The sequence below is a fragment of the Akebia trifoliata genome, chromosome 4, assembly GCF_017979445.1.
Source record: "Akebia trifoliata isolate Shusen 1 chromosome 4, ASM1797944v1, whole genome shotgun sequence".
NCBI lineage: Eukaryota > Viridiplantae > Streptophyta > Magnoliopsida > Ranunculales > Lardizabalaceae > Akebia > Akebia trifoliata.
Window position 1 is genome coordinate 19,992,582 of NC_141378.1, and position 25,322 is coordinate 20,017,903.

A 25,322-nucleotide genomic window follows, 5' to 3' on the forward strand; every position below is an offset into this window, starting at 1 on the left:
GAAATTTTTAATTATTAAAATTGTGAAATTACCATTTTGCCCTTAAAGAGGATTTTTTACGTTTTAAGTCGTTTTTCAATGTTCCAAGATGTTTTAGAATCGATTTTTCGTAAGGAATTCAATGGAAATATTAGTTTGTGTCATTTATGTAATTTTTGTATGAAATATTCGTGAACTTGATGAGGGGCATTTTCGTAATTTTTTCAAATTCTGTGAAAATTGACGAAATGATTTATTTGATTTCAATTTGTTATTTTATGTATTCGAAAGGATTTTCCTAAGTGTAATGTAGGCTCTAGGGTTGTTTTGATGTTAGGGGTATTTTGATAATTTAGTCAATTTTTAGTGATTTTTATCGTGAAACTTCTTTTTGTTTGAAAAATGATGATTTCTATGTTTTTGAGGTCGTATTTCTAGCGTAGCGTGGTTTCTAAGGTTTTTTTAGTTCGAGATACCTCATCCAGATTTCTGATACATATCTGGTAACAAAATAAAGCATTGGAATAAACATCCATCATTGGGAACCGTTGCGATCGGGTTGACGAGTTGATTAATCAGGCGAATGTAAAAATGGGGTGTTTACAGCATAATACACAATCCAACATCCAAATAAAAATGAAGGGTATTTTGATAATACAATAGTGATGATGAATTACTTTTGATCTTGATAGTAAAGATGAAGGGTATTTTGATAATTCTTTTTTATTTTTTAAGGTTAAGTTTGGTTAAAAATTTGATTAAAGATGAAAGGTATTTTAGTAATTTTTTTTTAATTTTTTAAAGTTAAGTTTAATTGAAAATTTGATTAAAGATGAAGGGTATTTTGATAATTGGTAAGGATAATGAGTATTTTGGTAATTCCCTTTTGTTTTTTAAAGTTAAATTTGGTTAGAATTTTGATAAAAAATGAAGGGTATTTTGATAATTAGTAAATATTAAAGGTATTTTGGTAATTTTCTTTTATTTTTTATGATTAAGTTTGGTTGAAATTTTGATTAAAGATGAAGGGTATTTTGATAAAAATGAAGGGTATTTTGGAATATGATTGGTATTTTAGTAATCTCATTTCATTTTTCAATGTTAAATTTAGTTGAAAATTTAATTAAAAATGAAGGGTATTTTGATAACTACACTTGAATCATTTTACTTTTTTGGCTTCCCGCAAAAGCCATTTGAAGAAACCCCTCTTGAGCTACTTTTTTTAGGATCCACTTTTGGACTTCAATTAAAATCCATGGGACTCATAAAAGCCCAAACGAACATCATTTATCTAATTCTTTTGGCGTAAAAGTAAAAAAAATTGACTCCTGAAACTCAAAAGAATAAGGTCTAAACATATTCCACCTTTTTTTTTTTAAAAAAAAAATCTATTTCAAGGATTCAAACCCGCTAAATTATGTTTGAGGATGAGTCAGATCACTAAAATATTTGAGTAAAGCCCAACCCATTTTTGCCCTACCAATGAGGTGTTTTGGACTATTACACCCCAACTTCTAGTTATCCCACCCCTAATGTCTTAAATTATTTATCACACTCTAATTAAATATTTAAATACATCATTCAAACATTACAAAAATTTGATTCAAGTTATTACCTCATCATTACAAAGCGTTATAACAAATTCAAACAACTTCAACAATTGTTACAATTAGCAGTACCATCATATAAAATTCTAAATCTAACAAATAGATATCTACACATAATTAAAAAAAAAAAAAAAAACAGTGGGAGAGAGTTTATATTAGCACTCCAACTTTTACTTATTCTTTGTCTTTGACTTATTTTTTTGGACGAATCTCCAAAGTGTGCCCTGAATATGTCAAAATTTTGATTTCAATACACGGATCATTTTAACTCTCAATAACAAGATATGGGTTTAAGGGGATTGACAAGTAAACAGGTTTTTGAACCCAAACCCATTCAATTTAAGATGTAAGATTGTGTTGACGCCTTACGACTGGATCTCAAGTCTTTTTAAGCCCTCTACCCGCTGATTTAGAGCCATCTCATGTCACTTAGTTATAACTCTTATAACTTCAAAATGCATTACCAATTCTGCAATCTTTGAGATTGTAATTGTTTATAACTACCAACTCGACGTATTGAAATCTAGAGCATCAATTTATCATTCTACATCTCCCTGACATGTAGCACCAAGCGCTGTCACAAAATTCATGATTTTTTCAAAAAAATTGGAAAATCTATTTCTCTCAGGCTGACTTATAAGCTCCTATTTTAAGAATTTCCCAATGTCAGTTTGATGAGAACGAAACTTCAATTACCTCTATTTTAAGAATTTCCAAGAATACAATAGTTTACAACCATCACCATAATACTAGGAATTTGTCAACCAAGAAGGTTTTTATCCCTAATGATTTAGGCAAATTTACCAAAACATGCATCACATTTCGACTTTTTATTAAAATGGTAAACTATAGCAATTAATTACAAAAATGGTAATTTTATCGTTTTCGGAATTAATATTTTTTACCAAAACGATAAAAACAGTAAAATGTAATTTTTTTTATACCGAAAATACCCTTTTTTATTTTTTGACTAAAATTACGAAAAAATGCTCTCCTCTTTCTTATTTCTATTTAGTGTTGGGAAGATTAGAAAGAAGAGAAAGATTTAATTGGATTTTAATTTATTTCTAAGGTTAAATTTGATTAAATAAATTTTCAATATTTAAATAAAATATGGAATATAATTTCACAAATTTTTCGGAAGTAAGAAAATTTCAACTCTCATAATTCTTTTTACATATAATCACACTTAAATTTGTTTTGTTGGTACAATTTAAAAAGTTAGTGGTCTAACGGGTGCATCACACGGCACTTTTTTCTTCATTCACATGTTATCAAATCTTGAGCACAAAGTAATTGTATGTGCAGGCAGGTAGGGCCACAAGTAATAATCTCCACTGCATGAAAGACTAGTGGTGAAGGAAATAGTTTTTAGACGCCGGACCATAATCAATAATTGAAGGTATGGGTTGTCACTTAGGGCCACAGGCCTTGCTGGTAATTCAGAATATGCTAAAAATTTGATTCGTGAAAAATTCGAGTCCTATTACGTTTTGGATTGCAAAAATTTGGTAAAAAATTTGATAGATAGAAAATATACAGCATATGCTTTATATGTGTATTATCCGTCTTATTGCAAAATTTTGGTAATATGATAGTGATGATGAAATTAGTGATGTTAGTGGTGATGGTGATGGTAATATTGATTTGCTTCATACGTGTATTATCGTGGGTATTGAGGTTATTATTCCAATATTGGTTTATAAAAAAAAATCACTGTCAATAGGCAAATCATCAATTTGCAAAATTAAGGTGTAATTTCAAATAAATGTAGAGGGCCATGTCATTATTCTTTTAAAGATAAAAGAGATATTTGGCATGTAAAAAGGTAGATTCTTCCAAAATTTTGAAGCATGGTAGCTTCGAAGTTGACTTGTGTTACATGTCACAACTTACAAGGTTATACTTTGCAATCGACAACAAGTTACAATAGCATTTTTTTCCATCAAGTTTTATAAAAATTTGTAAAAAATGCGTTTTGTTCTTTTTTTAATTTAAAATCCATGAATTATTCAGAAAATTCAATAATCCAGAGAATAATACTTTCATTGAAAAAAAAACTGAAAAATTCATGAATTTTTCAAGAATTAAGTGGGAGATTGCAAGTAAAAATCTCCACCATATGTGTGATTAATGATAAAGAAAATAATATCTAAGGATCATGATCAAGAACCAACAAAATGATCGACGTGTTTAATTCTGTGTTAGAATTTCGTAACTGGCTGATTTTTTGTGAGGATGATCTCTACAGTGAGGAGATTATCTTTACAAAAGACCAGTTGTAGATATCTCATTTTTGTACTTGTCTGATTAATTAATTCGTCAACTCGATTGTGGCGATTCTTGATGATGGATGAATATTCTAAATTTTTTTTATTTGTTACTAAATGTGTTTTTAAAGATCAGATGAGATATTTCAAACAAGCAAACTTTAGAAATCATACTACGTTAGAAAACTATAACCCAAAACATATAAATCATCATTTTGAGACTAAAAGAAATTTTACGAGAAAAATCATCAAAAAATGATCAAATTTATTACGCTTAGAAAAATTCTTTCGAACACATAAAACAACAATCTAAAATCAAATAAACTATTTCGTCAATTTTCACAAAATAAATAAAATTTCGATGAATATACAAAATGATTTTTTTAGGGGGTGGAGATGAGTTCTTACCAAAACCCATCATCTTCAACCTCCCAAAAAAACTCAATCTTATTCAAGAGATTTGAATGTAGAGCGACATACACACACATTGTTAGTTTGTATAACATAAGGTTCTAGATTACACGCACTTATACAATATAATAAATAAAGCTATCATATAGGCATTGATGCCAAAAGGTAGCATACCTTAGTGATTGGAGAAAATATAATGGGGCTTTCAGAGATAATTTCTATTAACTTTAGATATTTAATAGAAAAAGCGAATATGTAACCAGTAGTTTAAGAGGAAAAAAAATAGAAAGAAAGCATTTGAGATCAGAATTATATGTTATGTTTAAACAAAATTCAACAACTATTTAAGGCACAACCTGATCAATATTATGTTTAGGTACTTGGACTTCTTATGTTCCAATAATATTTGTAGATAATTTAATGTCCCTTTTGCTTCTCATCACCTCTACAAGGCTACGATAGATCCTCAGAACCATTTTCATGACCTCGTTCCAAGGAAATATTTACCACAAAAATTAATTAAGGGTACAAATAAAATTAATCTCTATCTTTTTTAGTTTACAATAGGTGATATTTACAATTCATGAAAAAATTGAATTAAGGCTGTTTTGCCATTCTGCGACAACTTCTTCAATTGCCAAGTAGACTTCACTAAAGCTTTTGCTGCCATTTTCAAATTCTCTTAATTATTTGCAAGCAATATAAAACGAAAAATATTTTGATCTCAATTAAGTTGAGCTCACACTCTCTTAATTATTTGCAAGCAATATGTGACCACCTCCACTCTGCCTCTTAATAATTGTGGGTGTGTTGTTGACTGTCTTAGTCAAACAAAATGATAAGGTTCTATCCATAGCCACACATTCTAAAAAATACCCAAAAAATAATTGGATTGGATCCATATCAAATCAATCCATCAAATTTGATTATATATACAATAAATAAATTTCAAATATTATTTAAATAAAATATGTAATATAATTTCACAAATTTTATCGGATTAAGGCCCTAATGGATTAGGAAATGGTTGATCCAAAACTGTTCTTCCTAGATTCAAACAATACTTTCTTCTGTAATGCAGCTGAAACTACTCTCTTAATTCTTGGCTCAGATCTAAGAAAATTTCAACTCTTAATTCTTTTTACATATAATCATACTTAAATCAGGATGACTAAAACCACTAATCAAACAACCTTTTTTTTTTTTTTGGGTACAATTTTATTAGTTAGTGGGCCCAACTTGTGCATCACATAGCACGTTTTTCTTCATTCACGGACCCATTCTCATCAAATCCAATGGGAAGAAAACAAATTTTAGAAGGTCAGGACCATAACTTAATAATTGGTACAATTTTATTAGTTAGTGGGCCCAACTTGTGCATCACATAGCACGTTTTTCTTCATTCACGGACCCATTCTCATGAAATCCAATGGGAAGAAAACAAATTTTAGAAGGTCAGGACCATAACTTAATAATTGAAGGTATGGGCTGCCAAGTAGGTCCACAACTAATTCTCCACCTACGTGGAAGACTAGTGCCAAAGAAAATGAATTTTAGACAGTCGGACCACAACCTAATAATTGAAGGTATGGGTTGTCAGGTAGGGTCACAGGCCTTGTTGACAATTCGGAATACAACAAAAATTTGATTCATGAAATTTTTTAGTTCTATTCAATTTTGGATTTTAAAATTTTAATAAATAGAAAATATACGACATAAGCTTCATACGTGTATTATCCGTTTCATTTCAAAAATTTGAAAACCAAAAATTTAGTAATAGGATAGTAATGTTAATAGTATTGGTGATGATGAAATTAGTTGTAACGCCATGAAATTTTATTATGTATATCGAGGAATTAAATCAACTATATTGACTTGTTTTGCTATTAAATTTTTTATTTTTAATTATTATAAATAAATCGTGATATTATCGATCTAAAATAAGAATTTGTAAGAAGGAGATTTTGACAATAAATCATGATATTTTATTATGTATATCGAGGAATTTGAAATATACAATTCAAAGACCTTACCATGATTATAAAGAGAAAATTAAAATATTTAGTCAAAGTAGATATAACTCAAAATTTTATACGAAGTTCTTTTGGTCAAATGGACATTACCATTGAGTTCAAAAATATTAAAAAATAAAGTTTAGATTGTCAACATGCTTAAATCTGAATTTAATATGATAAGTTATGAGAATGTTAATTTTATTAAGGGGATTTAAGGCTTAACGGGTATTTTGATCAATAAAAAAAATCAATGAAGAATTTCGAAAATTAAAAATACATAGTTCAAATTGATTTAATGTAACAAACATAATGAAGAAAAGAAAACTATATGAAAAATATATATTATTTAATTATTTTTTATTATTAAAATCTTAAAATAAATTTTTATTATAAAATTGAGTTTAAGTGTAATTATTTATATAAGAGAGATTGATTTGAAATTATTAAAGTGTTAAAGGGGTAAAGTGTAATTAATATAAATATAAATATTATTATATTATATTATTTTTTATTATTATTGTAGATAGGCAAGCTTCAAAACCTTTGGAGAGGTTTGATTTTATTTACACGGGTCAAAGAGTCGTCACCATTCAATTAAAGTGTCAATGGACACTATAAAAATATTTTGAAATCTTTTTTTTTTTTAGTTTGTAGTGACTCATATATCCAAAAGATAAAAGGAAATGGTCTACCTAGAAATCTAAGGTAAAGAGGTTCAATTGAGAAAAACTCTTTTTTAGACAGTCGGGACCACAACCTAATAATTGAAGGTATGGGTTGTCAGGTAGGGTCACAGGCCTTGTTGACAATTCGTAATACAACAAAAATTTGATTAATGAAAAATTTGAATTCTATTCAATTTTTATTATAAAATTGAGTTTAAGTGTAATTATTTACATAAGAGGGATTGATTTGAAATTATTAAAGTGTTAAAGGGGTGAAGTATAATTAATATAAATATTATTATATTATATTATTTATTATTATTATTGTAGATAGGCGGGCTTCGAAACCTTTGGAGAGGTTTGATTTTATCTACACGGGTTAAAGAGTCGGCACCATTCAATTAAAGTATCAATGGGCAATATAAAAATGTTTTGAAATCTGTTTTTTTCTTTAGTTTGTAGTGACTCACATATCCAAAAGATAAAAAGAAATTGTCTACCTAGAAATCTAAGGTAAAGAGGTTCAATTGAGGGACAAGGAAGGTATTAGTCACTTTATCCCTCCTATCCTAAGATGGTTATCAATATATGACAAATGATGTGATTAGGAAACTCTTTTTTGAATTTTAAAAAATAAAAGGAGATTATAGAGAAAATTATAAGGGAATGAACTATAGTCTAATTTTAGAAAATCTAAGTAATTAACCTAATGAGCAAGTTAAAAATGAAATAAGATACTTATTAAAAATTTTATGAGTTTACGATTTTAGTGGAAATCCATATGAATTTTAGCTTATTGGATCTAAAAGCTCTTTTAAAGGGTTATATGCTCACTTGAGAACATCTTTGTATCGGTTTAGTCTTTATGAGGTGTCCATGAGTTGGATATCATCATGGAAAAACTAGGAACCTTATGCGGGAGGGAGTTTCTATTGGCATTTCAAGTATTACTTATTCTCAATCATTCACTTTTTTTTTTGTAATTGGAGTGTGATAAGTAAAAGTTGGGATGCCAATAATAGCTCTCTATATATAATAGGATAAATTACACTTTCATCCCATATGACTTGGCATAATTCTATGTTGACCCCCTGAACATTTTGATGATTGCAATCACCTCCCTTATGATTTTGTAACGGGTTCACTTACCCACTTTCTGTCTACTTACCATCAAATTAACACTTAAAATAATAAGATGTTTGATTTTATAAAGACTATTTTATCTTTTTTATAATGTTACCTTTTTCATAAATAAATTTTTTATATTAAAAAAATGGGTTGATGCGTGAGAGTGTGAAAATGTTTAGATGTGGCCATTTTTATTTTACTTTTTAATAAAAAATAAAAATAAAATAGATTACATAGGAGGGTAAACTAGTAAAATGACCTTTAAATGAAGGTACAAATCTCAATCCTTGTTAAAATAAATGAGAGAAAGAGAAGGGTGATCCCATAGGACTCTCACTCTCTCATTTAGGATTTTGTAAAGAATAATGATATTTTGACGCCACCTCCGACATATGCTCATATGTCCCTTGACGTGGCATGTGCTAGAATTATAGATTCTTTGTCTTGGGATACACAAGTGCACATATTTATGGGAGTGTACAATTATGTATTGAGGGAAAAATTTATTATTCTAGCACGTGTCACAATAGGGTAAGTGTGTCAGAAGGGCATCATAAAATCACAACTCTTTTGAGAAAGATTAATGTTGGAGTGACCTCAATAGGGGACACACTAGGGACATTTTGCTGTGGTGGCTCTCACATATCCGTAGATGCGTTTTACTTGTATCTTGGAGAGACACATTTATGGGCATGCACATGCCATCATGTCAAGATGTTTCCTGTTGAGGTCACTTTAGAACGATTTTTTGTGAAATTTATCTCTTTCTCTTAAATCCATCCACCTCTTTTTTTTCTCGTTACGGCAATGAATATTTTTCCAACATTTCATCTAATTAAAATGTGTCGTCCTAAATAATATCAAACTTATGTGCCCAGGAGATTTGGGATATATGGTTCTCTAAGAGACGAATTGCCTTGCTCCCACTAGTCCGACCTCATCGTTAAAAATAACCATAATAATAATAGTATATAAATTTTTTTGGCATTTTATTGGAAGCCTAATAATATGTATCACGTAACCACCAAGGGGGTGGCTAAATGGTAGAAACTTGGGACCCAGGAATCTGCTATTTCTATGGTCTCAAGTTCAAATCCCACTACCCATAAAAAACCTTGGTGGCTACGCACCGCTCCACGTAGTAGGGTATAGCCTGAGTGTGGGGCGTAGGGACTAGTCTGGTGCTCGCAAACTGGCCCGGATACCCTTCGTTAGAAAAAAAATAACAATAATAATAATATGTACCACATGACATAGATTGATACTTGGTGGAAGAGATGATCTTGCAATGCACTATAGCACTATACTTGTGTGCATCAATCATGAGTCATGGCCATAAGCAGTAGATCTGTCTGTATGGTCCTTTCATTATTAGCTCCTCTAAAGGGGAAAAGATATCTATAATGAAGTGCAGATGGACACCCCAAGTTCACCACAATCCCATTCTTTAATGTAGACTTTAAGGTCTGGTCTGCAAAACGAGTGGCCCACAGTCCACACCCCAGGAGGAAGCTGTGCAGTCAAATATTTATAAAATTAATATATTTTTGTTTGACTTGTTCAAGTTTACTTGCAAGTTTTAAAGTGACTCGACTAGATAAACATTTGAGTTTTAAAATTATATTTAATTTATATAATAAATAATTAAATTTTTAAAAGAATTAATTATTGTAATCAAAATCTACAAAATCCCAATTGACTCGGTTTAGTTTTACTAACTCGGTCGAGATTTGCAAAATAACTTCCGAGACATCTCTTTTATCTCCAGAGATGATGTGAATTTTGAGATGGCTTGTATATTTGTATCGGTTGTTGAATGAGAACAAGATGATTTAGGCAAGTAATCGCGATACCAGACAAGATTTAGAACTATGATGTGGAGGTGAATTTTTAAGAGAGATTCTATTGGCACACCAAATTTTAATTACATGGATTAGTGTGCTTTAACTTAGAGTTGGTGTGTTAATAGAATCTCTCATTTTTAACCCACACTCGTAGATTTTAATCAATTTTTAGTATTCGGCAGCACATTCAAATTAAGAACATAATAAAATTGTAAGTTATCTCATTTCTACCTTTGTTAAGGAAAAAATATGAATTACTTGAAATAACACTCCAATTAGCACTACTCAAGGACTAAGTGCGTAGAAAACTATAGATGTTTTTTTCTTGAGGCGTACACGGTTCTCTGCACACATAATACTAGTTCGAGTCATTGATAACAAGGTTTTTTCTTTAATTAGGATGGATATTATATTCTTATTTTGGTGAAAATGGTATCAAACAACTCCCAAAGATGATTAAATATGATATATTTTTTTAAATTTAAAAATCAATCCGAGCCAAGTCTAAATATATCCAGACCAGGCATAAGCTTAGTTGACTTAGGTTCAATGGAGGCTAAAGGTTGGTCTAAGATAAATCTCACTATTTTACAACTGGAGGCTAAAGGTTGGTTTTTTCTTGCAACATGTTCCTCTCAAGGAGCTGAACAAGGTACCCATGTGCAACCTCCTCAAGTGTTTTACGAGGATGATCTTCTATAAAACCTTCGGCCACCCACAAACGGATCAACGTTGAGGTCTTGATTTCATAATCTTCCGGAAACATTCCACAATATAAGAAGCAATCTTTTAGATAAGGAGGTAAATAATTATAGCTTGCTAACAACACTCCACTAATAAGTCTTTTAAGATCTTTATTATCTTGCAGTTCCCAATTGAGATTTTCAAGTACCTCAATCCATTCTGATATGTTACTGCCTTTTTTTGACATGAGACCACCAATGACAACAACTGCAAGAGGCAAACCACCGCACCTTTTAACAATTTCCTCACCAATTTCTTTCAAGTGCTCTGGACAACCCCTCGAAAGATCGCCACTCTTAAATGCCTTTCTACAAAAGAGATTCCAAGCTAACTTATGGGGTAACGGCTCAACTCGGTGAATTTTGAAAATCTCTCCTATAGGAGAAGCTACATCCTGATCCCGGGTCGTGAAGATAATCCTACCACCATTTTTAGGCGGTAAACCATTTTTAACAACTCCCCAAGCATTAACATCCCAGACATCATCAAGGACAAGGACATACCTCTTCCAATCCAAATAATTGTACATGGTTTCATACAACTCATCCGGTGTCATCGTCTCCATGTTGCAAGGAATTGCCTCATTCCTACTTTTATGAAATTGTTGGAAGATTCGTTTCAGCAAGTCCATTACTTGGAAATTTTGGGACACAGATACCCAAGCTTTACATTCAAATTCTTCTCCGGATATGCTCTTGTAGACTTTCTTGGCGAGTGTCGTCTTTCCAGAACCACCCATGCCGACAACTGAAACTATTGATCGTCGATGCTCATCTTCTTCTTTTAGCAGCCACTCTCGTAACTTATTCACATCTTGATCGATCCCGATGATATCATCTTCTTCGAAGAAAGGATTAAACACGCCGTGATCTCCTCTCCATGTTTCTTCATCTTCTGGGCCACCTCCTTTTTGTTGAAGGTTGCATTGCTTACTCATCTTATCGATGTCATCAACCTCTTTCTTGATGATTTCTATCTGAGAATGTAATTGATGACGAATTCCCATCTGCTTGAAGAAAGTATGCACATAATGAATGCAAAATTCGATATTTATACAACCGCCAGCCGGTTCTCCCGACTCGATGAGAGAACTTTCCATCATAGATTGGAACTCCTCGATAACATCTTCAATTTTGTAGGCTTCATCTCTCACTAGTTCCAACCACTGATTCACCACCTCATCCCGTACTCTTCTCTTCTCTGCATCTCTTATGACCGCCTTCATCATAGAAAGTTCATTAGAGATGAAGTTAATGTCGTTGCTGATTCCTCGTTGGATTTGCCATTCTTCAATTGCCAAGTCTTTTAATTTGGTGATAGCAGACTTCACTAAAGCTTCTGCTGCCATTTTCCAATTCGCCTGGTATGTAGATTCAAACTGAAGGAACAAACCAAACTAATAGAAAAATAAATATTTTGATCTTGATCAAATTAAGTTGAGCTCACACTCTCTTGATTCTTTGCAAGCAATATGTTATCAAACAAAATGATAAGGTCCAATCAGTAGACTTAGGACACTCTCGCCACACATTTTCTATTTAACCTTTGTTTCCGGTCCATCGTCAAAAGCCATAACCGAAGATGTTTTTTACTCGTATCTCAAGGAAAATCTACGGTTATGTGTGCAGTAATATGTCAAAATGTCATTTTTATCACCACCAAAAATGTCACTCCAGCATTAGTGAAAACAAATTACCCAAAAAATAATTACATTGGATCCTGATCGAATCAATCCATCAATTTGATTAAATAAATTTTCAATATTTAAATAAAATATGGAATATAATTTCACAAATTTTATGGGAGTAAGAAAATTTCAACTCTCTTAATTCTTTTTACATATAATCACACTTAAATTTGTTGGTACAATTTTATAAGTTAGTGGGCTAACGGGTGCATCACATGGCACTTTTTTCTTCATTCACATGTTATCAAATCTTGAGCACAAAATAATTGTATGTGCAGGCAGGTAGGGCCACAAGTAATAATCTCCACTGCATGAAAGACTAGTGGTGAAGGAAATAGCTTTTAGACGCCGGACCATAATCAATAATTGAAGGTATGGGCTGTCACTTAGGGCCACAGGCCTTTTTGGTAATTCAGAATATGGTAAAAATTCAATTCGTGAAAATTTTGAGTTCTATTAAATTTTGGATTGCAAAAATTTGATAAATAGAAAATATACAGCACATGCTTCATACGTGTATTATCCGTCTCATTTCAAAAATTTGGTAATATGATAGTAATGATGTAATTAGTGATGTTCATGGTGATGGTAAGGTTATTGTTCCAATATTGATTTATAAAAGAAGACCAATGTTAATAGACAAATCATCAATTTGAAAAATTAAGGTGTAATCTCAAATAAATGTAGAGAGCCATGTCATTATTTTTTTAAAGATAAAAGAGACATTTGTCACGTAAAAAGGTGGATTCTTCCAAAATTTTGAAGCATGGCAGCTTCGAAGTTGACTTGTGTTACATGTCACAACTTACAAGGTTACACTTTGCAATCGACAACAAGTTACAATAGCATTTTTTTTCCATCAAGTTTTATAAAAATTTGTAAAAAATGCGTTTTGTTTTTTTTTTCTTTTTTCTGAAAAAAAATTTAAATGCATGAATTATTCAGAATAATTCAATAATCTAGAGAATAATACTTTCATTGAAAAAAAAATGAAAAATTCACAAATTTTTCAAGAATTAAGTGGGAGATTGCAAGTAATAATCTCCACCACATGTGTGATTAATGATAAAGAAAATAAAATCTAAGGATCATGATCAAGAACCGACCAAATGATCGACGTGTTTAGTTCTGTGTTAGAATTTTGGAACTGGCTGATTTTTTGTGAGGATGATCTCTATAGTGAGGAGATCATCCTTACAAAAGATTAGTTGTAGACATTTCATTTTTGCATTTGCCCGATTAATTAAATCGTCAACTCAATTGTGGTGATTCCCAATGATGGATGAATATTCTAAAGTTTTTTATTTGTTACTGGATGTGTTTCTAAAGTTCGGATGAGATATTTCAAACAAACAAATTTTAGAAATTAGACTACGTTAGGAAAATATGATCGAAAACATAAAAATCATTATTTTGAGATTAAAAAAAATTTAACAAGAAAAATCATAAAAAAATAATCAAATTACGAAAATACTCCTAACACCTGAATATCCCTAGAGGCTACATTATGTTTAGAAAAACTCTTTCGAACACATAAAACAACAAATTAAAATCAAATAAACTATTTCTCCAATTTTCACAAAATAGATAAAATTTTGATGAGTATACAAAATGTTTTTTTTAGGGGTGGAGATGGGTTCTTACCAAAACCCATCATCTTCAACCTCCCAAAAAACTCAATCTTATTATAGAGATTTGAATGTAGAACAACATACACACACATTGTCAGTCTGTATAACATAAGGTTCTGGATTACACACACTTGTACAATATAATAAATAAATCTATCACAAGGGCATTCATGCCAAAATACCTTAGTGATTGGAGAAAATATAATGGAGCTTTCAGAGACAATTTCTACTAACTTAGAAATTTAATAGAAAAAACGGATATGTAACACCAACACCCTGTAGTTTTATAGGAAAAAAAAAAAATAGAATGAAAGCATTTGCAATCACAATTATATGTCATATTTAAACAAAGTTCAACAACTATTTAAGGCACCAACCTGATCAAGATTATATTTAGGCACTTGGACTTCTTATCTTCCAATAATATTTGTAGATAATTTAATGTCCCTTTTTCTTATCATCACCTCTACAAGGCTATAATAGATCCTCAAAACCATTTTCATGACCTCGTTCCAATGAAATATTTACCACAAAAATTAATTAAGAGTACAAATAAAATTAATCTCTATCTTTTTTAGTTTCCAATGGGTGATATTTATAATTCATGAAAAAAATGAATTAAGGCTGTTTTGTCATTCTGCGACAGCTTCTTCAATTGCCAAGTCTTTGAACTTGGTGATAGCAGACTTTACTAAAGCTTTTGCTGCCATTTTCAAATTCTCTTAATTATTTGCAAGCAATATAAAACGAAAAATAGTTTGATCTCAATTAAGTTGAGCTCACACTCTTAATTATTTGCAAGCAATATGTAACCACCTCCACTCTGCCTCTTAATAATTGTGGGTGTGTTGTTGACTGTCTTAGTCAAACAAAATGATAAGGTCCTATCTGTAGCCACACATTCTCAACCTTAGTTTCCAGTCCATGGTCTTAACATCTTGAGAAAAAAAAATACCTAAAAAATAATTGGATTGGATCCAAATCGAATCAATCCATCAAATTTGATTATATATACACTAAATAAATTTCAAATATTATTTAAATAAAATATGTAATATAATTTCACAAATTTTATCGGATTAAGGCCCTAATGGATTAGGAAATGGTTGATCCAAAACTATTCTTTCTAGATTCAAACAATACTTTATTCTGTAATGTAGCTGAAACTACTCTCTTAATTCTTGGCTCAGATCTAAGAAAATTGCAACTCTTAATTCTTTTTACATATAATCATACTTAAATCAGGATGACTAAAACCACTAATCAAACAACCTTTTTTTTTGGGTACAATTTTATTACTTAGTGAGCCCAACTTGTGTATCACATGGCACGTTTTTCTTCATTCACGGACCCATTCTCGTCAAATCCAATGGGAAGAAAACAAATTTTAGAAGGTCAGGACCATAGCCTAATAATTGAAGGTATGGGCTGGCAGGTAGGCCCACAACTAATAATCTCCACCTACGTGGAAGACTAATGGTGAAGAAAATAAATTTTCGACAGTCGGGACCATAACCTAATAATTGAGGGTAAGGGCCGTCAGGTAGGGTCACAGGCCTTGTTGACAATTCGGAATACCACAAAAATTTGATTCATGAAAAATTCAAGTTCTATTCAATTTTGGATTGCAAAAAATCGATAAACAAAAAATATGTGACATAAGCTTCATACGCGTATTCACTATGTGAAAAAAGCCTATATTTGACGATCTTAGCCCGTCAAATTTTGAGAAATTTGACGTACCCTCCTGTCAAATATTCTCTTGTAGAATTTTTTTTTTTTTTGACGGCCTTGGTCTATCAAATATTCTCTTGTAGAATGGGGCTTCAAAAAAAAAAAATAACAATTAATCTATAGAATATGGCCGTCAAATATGGAGGTTTAACAAACAATAAGACGGTCATCCAATTCACCAATCACAATAAATAAAATAATAATAAAAAAATCAAAAAAATAACAAACAAAACAAAAATCATAAACAAACTCCAAATTAAACTAAATAACTCAAAATTCATATTATATATTGAAATTTCATTACTAAACAAGCTCTAATTGGAGCAATTGAGCAGTTACAAATGAAATTGTGTCACATAATTGTTTAGAAATAAAACACGATTAAAAGCAAATGATCGTGATGCCCATGATCTCTTCCGGCTCTCTCCGCCTCTTATTTTCCTCAAGATTTGGATTTCCCCCCACATTGTTACTGTTCTGAAAGAAATCCTAATAGCGCACTCGTACCTACACGGAAAAGGTTTGGTATATCAAGATACCAACCCAAAGTAATAGAAGAACATAGCTAGATTTTATTCACAAATGTTAAAAAATAAGAAATATGCTACCTAAATTGCTAGAACATGGTTCTATGTTGGGAGTGGCCTAAAGTGCTACAATGGATCTATATTGGGAGTGTGAGAATCATCAAAATGTAGAAATTGAACTATACTAACCTGATCATTAATTTTCGTAGGGGAGATGCACTGTGTGAAGATTCCCATTTCATGAAGGTTCTTCTTCTTCCAAGGTCCTAGATAGTGGGAAAATACAATTTTTTTTAACAAATGGACTGAAAAGAAAAGAAGCAAATCTTGGAAAATAAGTTAAAATTCTACCGTATATATCACAATTTTTTATACAAATTTTTGATTTTCACGTAGTGATTATCCATCTCATTTCAAAAATTTGAAAACCAAAAATTTAGTAATAGGATAGTGATATTAATAGTGATGGTGATGATGAAATTAGTTGTAACACCATGAAATTTTATTATGTATATCGAGGAATTAAATCAACTATATTGACTTGTTTTCCTATTAAGTTTTTTATATTTAATTATTAAAAATAAATCGTGATATTGTCGATCTAATATAAGAATTTGCTAGAAGGAGAATTTGACAAATGAAATATATAATTCGAAGACCTTACCATGATTATAAAGAGAGAATTAAAACATTTAGTCAAAGTAGATATAACTCAAAATTTTATACGAAGTTCTTTTGGTCAAATGGACATTACCATTGAGTTCAAAAATATAAAAAAACATAGTTTAGGTTGTCAATATGCTTAAATCCGAATTTAATATTATAAGTTATAAGAATATTAATTTTATTAAGGGGGTTTAAGGCTTAAGGGATATTTTGGTCAATAAAAAAAATCGATGAGGAATTTCAAAAATTCAAAATACATAGTTCAAATTGATCTAATATAACGGACATAACAGAGAAAATAAAACTATATGAAAAAACAAATATTATTTAATTATTTTTTATTATTAACATTTTAAAATAAATTTTTATTATAAAATTGAGTTTAAGTGTAATTATTTATATAAGAATGATTGATTTGAAATTATTAAAGTGTTAAAGGGGTGGTATAATTAATATAAATATAAATATTAATATATTATATTATTTATTATTACTATAGACAGGCGGGCTTCGAAATCTTTGGAGAGGTTTGATTTTATCTATAAGGGTTAAAGAGTTGCCACCATTCAATTAAAAGTGTCAATGAACACTACAAAAATGTTTTGAAATCTATTTTTTTCTTTAGCTTGTAGTGACTCACATATCCAAAAGATAAAGAGAAATGGTCTACTTAAAAATCTAAGGTAAAGAGGTTCGATTGAGGAATAAGGAAGGTGTTAGTCACTTTATCCCTCCTATCCTAAGATGGTTACTAATATATGACCAAATAATGTGATTATGAAACTCTTTTTTGGATTTTGAAAAATTAAAGAAGATTATGGAGAAAATTATAAGGGAATGGACTATAGTCTAATTTTAAAAAACTAAGTAATTAACCTAATGAGCAAGTTAAAAATGAAATAAGGTACTTGTTAAAAAATTTATGAGTCTAGGATTTTGGTGGAAATCCATATGAATTTTACTTTCTTGGATCCAATGACTCTTTTAAAGGGTTACGTGCTCACTTGGGAGCATCTTTCTATTAGTTTAGCCTTTATGAGGTATCCATGAGTTGGAGACCATCATGGAAAGACTAGGAACCTTATGCAGAAGGGAGCTTCTATTGGCATTCCAACTTTTACTTATTCTCAATCATTCACTTTTTTTTCGTAATTGGGGTGTGATAAGTAAAAGTTGGGTTGCCAATAGCAGCTTTCTATTTATAATAGGATAAATTACACTTTCATCCCATATGACTTGGCATAATTCTATGTTGACCCCCTAAACATTTTGATGATTGCAATCACCTCCCCTATGATTTTGTAACGGGTTCACTTACCCACTTTCTGTCTACTTGCCATCAAACTAACACTTAAAATAAGATGTTTGATTTTATAAAAACTGTCTTACCTTTTTTATAATGTTGCCTTTTTCATAAATATATATTTTTTTTATTGAAAAAAAATGGGTTGATGCGTGTGAGAGTGTGAAAATGTTTAGATGTGGCCATTTTTATTTTATTTTTTTAATAAAAATAAAATTAAAATAGAAAAAATAGGATGGTAAATTAGTAAAATAACCTTTAAATGAAGGTACTAATCCCAATCCTTGTTAAAATAAATGAGAGAAAGAGAAGGTTGATCCCATAAGACTCTCACTCTCTCATTTAGGATTTTGTGAAGAATAACGATTTTTTGACACCACCTCTGACGTATGCTTCATATGTCCCTTGACGTGGCATGTGCTAGAACTATAGATTCCTTTTCTTGGGAATTTATAATTCTAGCACATGTCACAACAGGGTAAGCGTGTTAGAGGGGCATCATAAAATCACAACTCTATTGTGAAAGATTAATGTTGGAGTGACCTCAGTAGGGGACACACTAGGGACATTTTGATGTGGTGGCTCTCACATAGCCGTAGATGCATTTTACTTGTATCTTGGAGAGATACATCTATGGGCATGCACATGCCACCATGCCAAGATGTCTCCCGTTGAGGTCACTTTAGCACGATTTTTTTTGAAATCTATCTCTTTCTCTTAAATCCATCCACCTCTCTTTTTTCTCGTTACGGCAATGAAAATTATTCCAACATTTCATCTAATTAAAATGTGTCATCCTAAATAATATCAAACATATGTGCCTGGAGATTTGGGATATATGGTTCTCTAAGAGACGAATTGCCTTGCTCCCGCTAATCCGACCTCATCGTTACAAATAACCATAATAATAATAGTATATAAATTTTTTTGCCATTTTATTGGGAGCCTAATAAAATGTACCACGTAACATAGATTGATACTTGATGGAAGAGATGATGTTGTAATGCACTGTAGCACTATACTTGTGTGCATCACTCATGAGTCATGGCCATAAGCAGTAGATCTGTCTGTATGGTCCTTTCATTATTAGCTCCTCTAAAGGGGAAAAGATACATATAATGAAGTGCAGATGGACACTACAAGTTCACCACAATCCCATTCTTTAATGTAGATTTTACGGTCTGGTCTGCAAAACGAGTGGCCCACAGTCCACACCCAGGAGGAAGCTGTGCAGTCAAATATTTATAAAATTAATATATTTTTATTTGACTTGTTCTAGTTTACTTGCAAGTTTTAAAGTTGATTCGACTAGATAAACATTTGAGTTTTAAAATTATATTTTATTTATATAATAAATAATTAAATTCTTAAAAGAATTAATTATTTTAATCAAAATCTACAAAATCCCAATTGACTCGGTTTAGTTTTACTAACTCAACCGAGATTTGCAAAATAACTTCCGAGACATCTCTTTTATCTCAAGAGATGATGTGAATTTTGAGATGACTTGTATATTTGTATCGGTTGTTGAAAGAGATCAAGATGATTTAGGCGAGTAATCGCGATCCCAACAAGATTTAAAACCATGATGTGGAGGTGAATTTTTAAGAGAGATTCTATTGGCACACCAAATTTTACTTACATGGATTAGCGTGTTTAAGTTAGAGTTGGTGTGTTAATAGAATCTCTCATTTTTAACCCACACTCATAGATTTTAATCAATTTTTAGTATTCGGCAGCACATTCAAATTAAGAACATAATAAAATTGTAAGTTATCTCATTTCTACCTTTGTTAAGGAAAAAATATGAATTACTTGAAATAACACTCCAATTAGCACTACTCAAGGACTAAGTGCGTAGAAAACTATAGATGCTTTTTTCTTGAGGCGTACACGGTTCTCTGCACACATAATACTAGTTCGAGTCATTGATAACAAGGTTTTTTCTTTAATTAGGATGGATATTATATTCTTATTTTGGTGAAAATGGTATCAAACAACTCCCAAAGATGATTAAATATGATATATTTTTTTAAATTTAAAAATCAATCCGAGTCAAGTCTAAATATATCCGGACCAGGCATAAGCTTAATTGACTTAGGTTCAATGGAGAATAAAGGCTAATCTAAGATAAATCTCACCATTTTACGAGTGGGTTAGGGCTCATCTAAGTCGGGTCCAAACCTGCCCAATATGAGCATTAATTCCTCAGGGGCCACTTGTGAGGATACACCCTCACTTACCTGGTGCATGTGATGTGCATGTGTTGCACATGCACTAGGACTAGTCCTTGGACAACACCATGGTCTATGGTTTGGGCAAAAACCTAGATACAGGCCTGGTCCATTGTTTACAAGGACATCCAGTTATAATTTTTTTTTTATTTTTTAAAAAAGGTGTCACCGAAGATGATAAGTTTGTTTTAACTTATACTTACTAAGGGTATCATGGTCTATTGGAAATTTTCTTTCACTTGTTGTATGATGGGTTCAAGTTTTGTCACTTGTTACATAAAGAAAAGATGGATTTTTGTTACTAAGATTGTATGAAATGATCAGTAAAAAGATACATCAAATGGATGTAGAAGAAATTTTTATAGAACAAATTGCTAAAGAACATTTGACTTGTTGTTTTAAGAAGTTTCTTTATGGATTAAAGCATGCCTCATGTCATGGCAGTTCATGGTACCTTAAGTTCAAGCAATTTATGGTTGAATGTGGTTTTAAATAAAAACCTATGGAAATAGGGTGGCGTTCAAGGGCCAACTTTTTGGCAAAACATTTTTCAAAACATGGGTTAGAGGTTTTAGAATGGGCTGATTTTTGGTGAGGATGATCTCTACGGTGAGGAGATCATCCTCATCAAAAATCAACCCATTCCAAAACTTCTAACCCATGTTTACAAGTTGAAAAATCGTGGACTGTCCATTTTTTATAAACTGTTTTTGATGGGGTTAGAAGTTTTGGAATGGGCTGATTTTTGGTGATGATGATCTCCTCACCGTAGAGATCATCCTCACCAAAAATCAGCCCATTCCAAGACTTCTAACTCATGTTTTGAAAAATGTTTTGCCAAAAAGTTTGCTAAAAAGCTTGCCATTGAACGCTACCCATGGAAATATATATACATATCTATAGCAAATTCACTATCACAAAATTCCATAAATTGTAAAAAAATCCGAAAAAAAAAAAAAAAAAAAACTCTGAATAAAAAATTCCAAATAAAGGACCTACCGATTAAATTGGTAAATCAATGAATTAATTGCGTCTTATTCAACCTTCAAATCTCAATGACAAGATATAGTTTTTAAGGGGATCGAAGTTGAGGGTTTTTGACAAGTGGATTTCAATTGAAGCCCAAAAGTAGCTTTTAAAAGAAGTTGTACAAGAGAGGCTTCTTCAAATGGCATTTGTGGGAAGCCAAAAACCTAAAATGATTCAAGTGTAGTTACTAAAATAACCTTCATCTATAATCAAATTTCTAATCAAACTTAACCTTAAAAAATGAAATGAGATTACTAAAATACCCTTCATCTTCCAAAATGCCTTTCATTTTTATCAAAATACCTTTCATCTTTAATCAAATTTTCAACCAAGCTTAACTTTAAAAAATAAAAGGGAATTATCAAAATACCCTTCATTTTTAATCAAAATTTCAACCAAACTTAATCTTACAAAACAAAAAGAACTTACTAAAATATCGTTCATCTTTAATCAAATTTTCAACCAAATTTAACTTTAAAAAATAAAAGGGAATTATCAAAATACCCTTCATCTTCAAATTATCCTTTATTTTTATCAAAATATCCTTCATCTTTATCAATACCAAAATACCCTTCATCTTTACTACCAAGATAAAAAATAATTCATCATCACTATTTTATTATCAAAACACCCTTCATCTTTATGTGGATATTGGATTTTGTATTATGCAGGTATTTTTTTTATTATATGTTCATTTTTAAGAGGAGATGCTATCGAAATTTCGATAGCTTATAAAATTTATAAATTTATTAAATTGAAAATAATTATTTTTATAATTTTGTAATATAAATTTATTATATATATTTAGTGTAATTATATATTTATTAAGGTATTCTACTCATTTTTTTGTGCATTCTAGGTGTATTATTAATATTAAGGGTATTCTGATCATTTTACGAGAATCCAACAATAAATAGCTATCAAACGAACATCAATTTATGGCTTATGTGCTTGAAAGCGCCCTCGATCCGTGGGGTGCGAGGATCCGCTTTTGACCCTTGAGGTTTGGGAGTCGCCACCTAGTTATTACGATCTAGGAACCGATCAATGACTCTAAACGGATAAAAAAACTAATCTATAACAGAAAAAAAACTGAATTCGGGGATCATGTTACGAAGTTGGAAGGTGTGAGGCACCAACCCCGCCCGGCCAAAGTCGGTCTCTACTAATTTCCCAAATAAGTTACATTGCTAAAAAAAAAAACCTAGATAATAATAAAAAAAGTAAGAAGTTATACATTTCCGATAGCAAAGACCTTGTTCCCTCATATTCGACAAAAGTTGTTCCTTGTACCGTATTCCTTGCCTCGTTCTGTCTCCGGATTTGATTTCTGATCTCCGAGGCAAGGTATCTCCCTTTTTTTCATCTAGATTCTGTAAGTTCTTTATGGATTTTGGGGTGTTTTTGAAGGGCTTTTTGGTGTTTTTTAGGTTAAAATCGAAGAAGGGATATTATGTAAGGAGTTGGGACTCCAAAACTAGGATTTATGGGAGGGTAGGGGGGCTTTTAGACCTACTTCTCTTAGAGTTTATGATTTGATACGAAAATAGGGTGTGAGGACCTTTATTTATAGATTTTTTTAAGGGTTGATTTAGATAGAGTTAGTGTTTAATTAGAGTTCTTTTAGTTAGAGTTGTATTTTGGTTAGAATAGTTTTAGGTAGAGTTGTGTTTTAATTAGAATTGTTTTAGGTAGAATTGTATTTTAGTTAGATCTCTATTAGATAGAGTTATTATTTAATTAAAACTCTATTATGGTTTTGACTTTTGATCTTATTTGATTGGCTTTTAATATCTTGACTTTAGTCTTAATTGATTGACTTTTAATATCTTGACTTTAGTCTTGCTTAATTGACTTTAATTTTGACTTTAGTCTCACTTGATTGACTTTAATACCTTGACCTTAGTCTTGCTTGATTGACTTTAATTTTTTGGAGAACCCCCCTCTATTATATCTTTAATTCTTTGGACCCCCAAATGGAGGGGTCCTTAAAGAAATATCTCACGAACCCTCAACAATTTTTCATAAGAGTCCGATTGATCGATTTTTTTAATTCAATTAATTTCATTAATGTTTCACTTCAATTATTTAATGTTTTATTTATTAATTTCGAAATTTTAATTATGAAAATTGTGAAATTACCGTTTTACCCCAGAGAGGACTTTTCACGTTTTAAGTCGGTTTTTAATGTTCTAGGATGTTTTAGAATCGATTTTTCGTAAGGAATTCAATGTGAATGTTGGTTTATGTCATTTATAAAATTTTTTGTGTGAAATGGGTGTGAACTTTATGAGGGGCATTTTCGTAATTTTATCAAATTCTGTGAAAATTAGCGAAATGATTTAATTGGTTTCGATTTGTTATTTTATGTATTTGAATGAATTTTTCTAAGCGTAATGTAGGTTTTAGGGATTATTATAAGGTTAGGGGTATTTTGGTAATTTGATAATTTTTTAGTGATTTTTATCGTGAAGCTTTTTTTTGTCTGAAAAATGATGATTTCTAAGTTCTTGGGGTTAAATTTTCCTAGCGTAGCGTGATTTCTACAGTTTTGTCAGTTTGAGATATCTCATCCGGATTTCTGAAACATATCTGGTAACAAAATAAAGCATTGGAATAATCATCCATCATTGGGAATCGTTGTGATCGGGTTGACGAGTTGATTAATCAAGCAAGTGCAAAAATGGGGTGTCTACAGTGCTTCTATAACGAACAAATTTCTATTAAATGTGGCTTTACGGGCTCTGGACTTCTGTTTCTTCTAGAAGTTAGTAAAGCCAGATCCAATAGAAACTCGTTCGTTACAGAAGCACATAATCCAGAAATTGATGTTCGTTCGATAGCTTTTCATTGTTGAATTCTGATAAAATGACCAGAATACCCTTAATGTTGATAATGCATCTAAAATGCACAAAAAATGAGTAAAATACCTTAATAAATATATAATTACACTAAATATATAATATTAAAAATTATAAAAATATTATTTTTAATTTAAATAAATTTATAAATTTTATAATTCTATCGAAATTTCGATAGTATCTCCTCTTAAAAATGAACATATGATAAAGAAAATGCATGCATAATACACAATCTAACATCCAAATAAAAATGAAGGGTTTTTGGTAATACAATAGTGATGATAAATTACTTTTGATCTTGATAGTAAAGATGAAGGGTATTTTGGTAATTCTTTTTTATTTTTTAAGGTTAAGTTTGGTTGAAAATTTGATTAAAGATGAAGGGCATTTTAGTAATTCCATTTTATTTTTTAAGGCTAAGTTTAATTGAAAATTTGATTAAAGATGAAGGGTATTTTGATAATTGGTAAGGATAATGAGTATTTTGGTAATTCCCTTTTATTTTTTAAAGTTAAATTTGGTTAGAATTTTGATTAAAAATGAAGGGTATTTTGATTATTAGTAAAGATTAAGGGTATTTTGATAATTCCTTTTTATTTTTACTGTTAAGTTTGATTGAAATTTTGATTAAAGATGAAGGGTATTTTGATAAAAATGAAGGGTATTTTGGAATATGATTGGTATTTTAGTAATCTCATTTCATTTTTCAAGGTTAAATTTAGTTGAAAATTTAATTAAAGATGAAGGGTATTTTGGTAACTACACTTGAATCATTTTACGTTTTTGGCTTCCCGCAAAAGCTATTTGAAGAAACCCCTCTTGAACTACTTTTTTTAGGATCCACTTTTGGACTTCAATTGAAATCCACGGGACTCAAAAAAACTCAAACGAACATCATTTATCTAACTCTTTTGGCTTAAAAGCAAAAAAAAATTGACTCCTGAAACTCAAAAGAATAAGGTCTAAACATATTTCACCTTTTAAAAA

The 25,322-nt window shown here is 30.7% G+C and overlaps 1 protein-coding gene across 1 annotated transcript; it reads right to left on the reverse strand.

Annotated features, from left to right (window-relative positions):
• Nucleotides 1-10,520: 10,520 nt before the first annotated feature.
• LOC147404378 (disease resistance protein RPM1-like) lies at nt 10,521-12,011 on the reverse strand. Its single transcript, XM_086437844.1, has one exon. The coding sequence runs from the start codon at nt 12,009-12,011 to the stop codon at nt 10,521-10,523; it is 1,491 nt and encodes a 496-aa protein (XP_086293970.1).
• Nucleotides 12,012-25,322: the final 13,311 nt, after the last annotated feature.